Genomic DNA, 2,105 nt, shown 5'->3' on the forward strand with positions numbered 1-2,105 from the left:
CTACTTGACAACACGAACCAGACCAGACGACTCAAAAGAACTAAAATACCTACTAAATCATATGAGCTAGTGTAGTACGCATAGTGCGGAAGTGCATACGTTAATTGTAGTGTTTATATGCAATATGCTGATATAAACTAAATAAATACTGCTGAGTAAGACTTTAGCTTGGAAAAATGTAGTGAGATTTGGTTTGGTTAGAATTGTTATTCATTGTTCTATCAGTCAACAGACTGTAATGTTACTCCGACTGGAGCATTAAAAAAATAATAATAATTACGACTGCTTCACTCTAAATCAAACACAATTCATTAACTCAAAAATAGATCCGTGAGGAAGAACTGTCATTATGTAAAATTGTTCCTACCTTTGCATTCGTTGGCGTCTCTTGTGGTAGCTCTGCCCCAGGGTCGATCAAAATGAAAAGGCTTACATCTTTCACAGTCTCTACCCGCCGTGTTATGTTTACATTCACAAGCCAATTGTCCATCACGACCCGCAATACATCGACTTGCATGCCCATTACACTTACATCTACCACCAACTGCAAAATCCGACACCGCGTATTGATGAGTTACTTGATGATAACCGGTCACGATTATATTAGTTCCTAGATCCGGAGTCACAGCTGATTTGGGGTTGATTGCTTCTTCATTATCCACTGCTTGCATCTCGTTAACTAACTGCACAGAGGGTTCTTTGATTTCCTGGTGTTCTTCCAAATGCTTGTGCAGCATGCGTTCATCAACCAAGATATCCAATGTGTCTGAAGAATCTTCAATTGGCATATGAAGACGGTTGAACACTACTTTAATATCAGTAGCAGTTACCCAATCTTGCAAAACTGGACTGTTGTCAAAATCTGTTGCGCTGGGTCTACCTTCTAAAGTACTGAAAGCAATCCTAGAAGTTTGACCGAAATTTCCCATATCACCACCTGTATAACGATGGGCATCTGTACATCTAGCTTCCTGTTCGTTAGTTTTTGTAATTGTAGCTCTGTTTGGTCTACCGTAGACTCTTCTGCACTGTGATGAATAGAACTGAAAGGGTTGCCAAGTCTTACCATAGTCCATACTTTTATATATAGCAATCGAGTCTGGTTTCGGAGTATTAGGACAAAACTGAAGACTGACGTAAGTTAGTTCGTACTTCTTTCCTAGACTCAAAGTTAAAGTAACGTTATCTGGAGGTGCATTGATGGAAGTAACAGGTGGTATAGGTTCAGATCTCCAGCAGGTAACGTTCTGTGGATTGTTGAGGTCCGTAAGGTATGTCGCCGGGAATCTTGTCTTCGCTTGCCGATCGTCGCACAAATGACATTGAGGGTTGGCACCGGGTTCGGGGGCTTCACAATAATGCACTGGGATATGAAGTCCGCAAGTCGAAGAAGCTTTCACTGGAACCCCGAAAGCGGCATTAACGAAATCTGGAATGCATCGCCGAGGCCGGTCTTCATCGTAACACGGGTCAACGGGAGTCTGCTGACCTTCGAACATCTTCAAGAAATTCTCGTTAACGGACGACACCGACGAAGCGTGCAAAAACATCATGAAGAGTATCATTACTCTTAGCGTTAGCCCCATGTTTCGATTTAATCGAGTATCATCATCCGCCACCAAGAATTTAACACGACTAATAAAACGCCGAGATAGAAATACGTAATTCGGAGAGAGAGCGAGACACCGAGAGGCTGCACAGTCGCTTTCAACGGTCGTGGTATAACTGGCGATCCGGTGTCTGTTAAAAGTCTGTAGCACCTTCCCCCGGAATGATGGGGCGCATACCGAACTCCTAAGTGCCAGAAGAGCTGCTGGTAATTGATGATAAAGTTGATTATGGCGAATTAATACGTCGACGAAGATTATCGTAAAGAGCAATCGATCAGGAGAACTGTCCATGATTGGGATCGATATAAGTCTTATGAATATTTATATGCAATTGTATCAATCGAAGTGCTATTTTTTTAATATTTTATTTCTCTTCAATGTAATAATGATTATTTTATTTAGTCGAGGAAATGAAGCATTTTGGCTCGCAATTTTTTCGTCCAGCATGGATTTACTTGAAATTTTCACAGAAGGTGGGGAATAGTCCAAGGATCA

At 41.4% G+C, this 2,105-nt stretch overlaps 1 protein-coding gene across 1 annotated transcript; it reads right to left on the minus strand.

Moving 5' to 3' along the window:
* Positions 1–347: 347 nt before the first annotated feature.
* LOC114334931 (netrin-A-like) lies at positions 348–1,711 on the minus strand. Its single transcript, XM_028285067.2, has one exon. The coding sequence runs from the start codon at positions 1,584–1,586 to the stop codon at positions 348–350; it is 1,239 nt and encodes a 412-aa protein (XP_028140868.1). The 5' UTR covers positions 1,587–1,711.
* Between the last annotated feature and the right edge of the window lie 394 nt (positions 1,712–2,105).

This window comes from Diabrotica virgifera, chromosome 7 (assembly GCF_917563875.1).
Source record: "Diabrotica virgifera virgifera chromosome 7, PGI_DIABVI_V3a".
NCBI classification, from domain to species: domain Eukaryota; kingdom Metazoa; phylum Arthropoda; class Insecta; order Coleoptera; family Chrysomelidae; genus Diabrotica; species Diabrotica virgifera.

Excerpts from the sequence above, each read along its gene's own strand:
- LOC114334931 (XM_028285067.2), bottom strand. The coding sequence starts at position 1,586 with ATGGGGCTAACGCTAAGAGTAATGATACTCTTCATGATGTTTTTGCAC.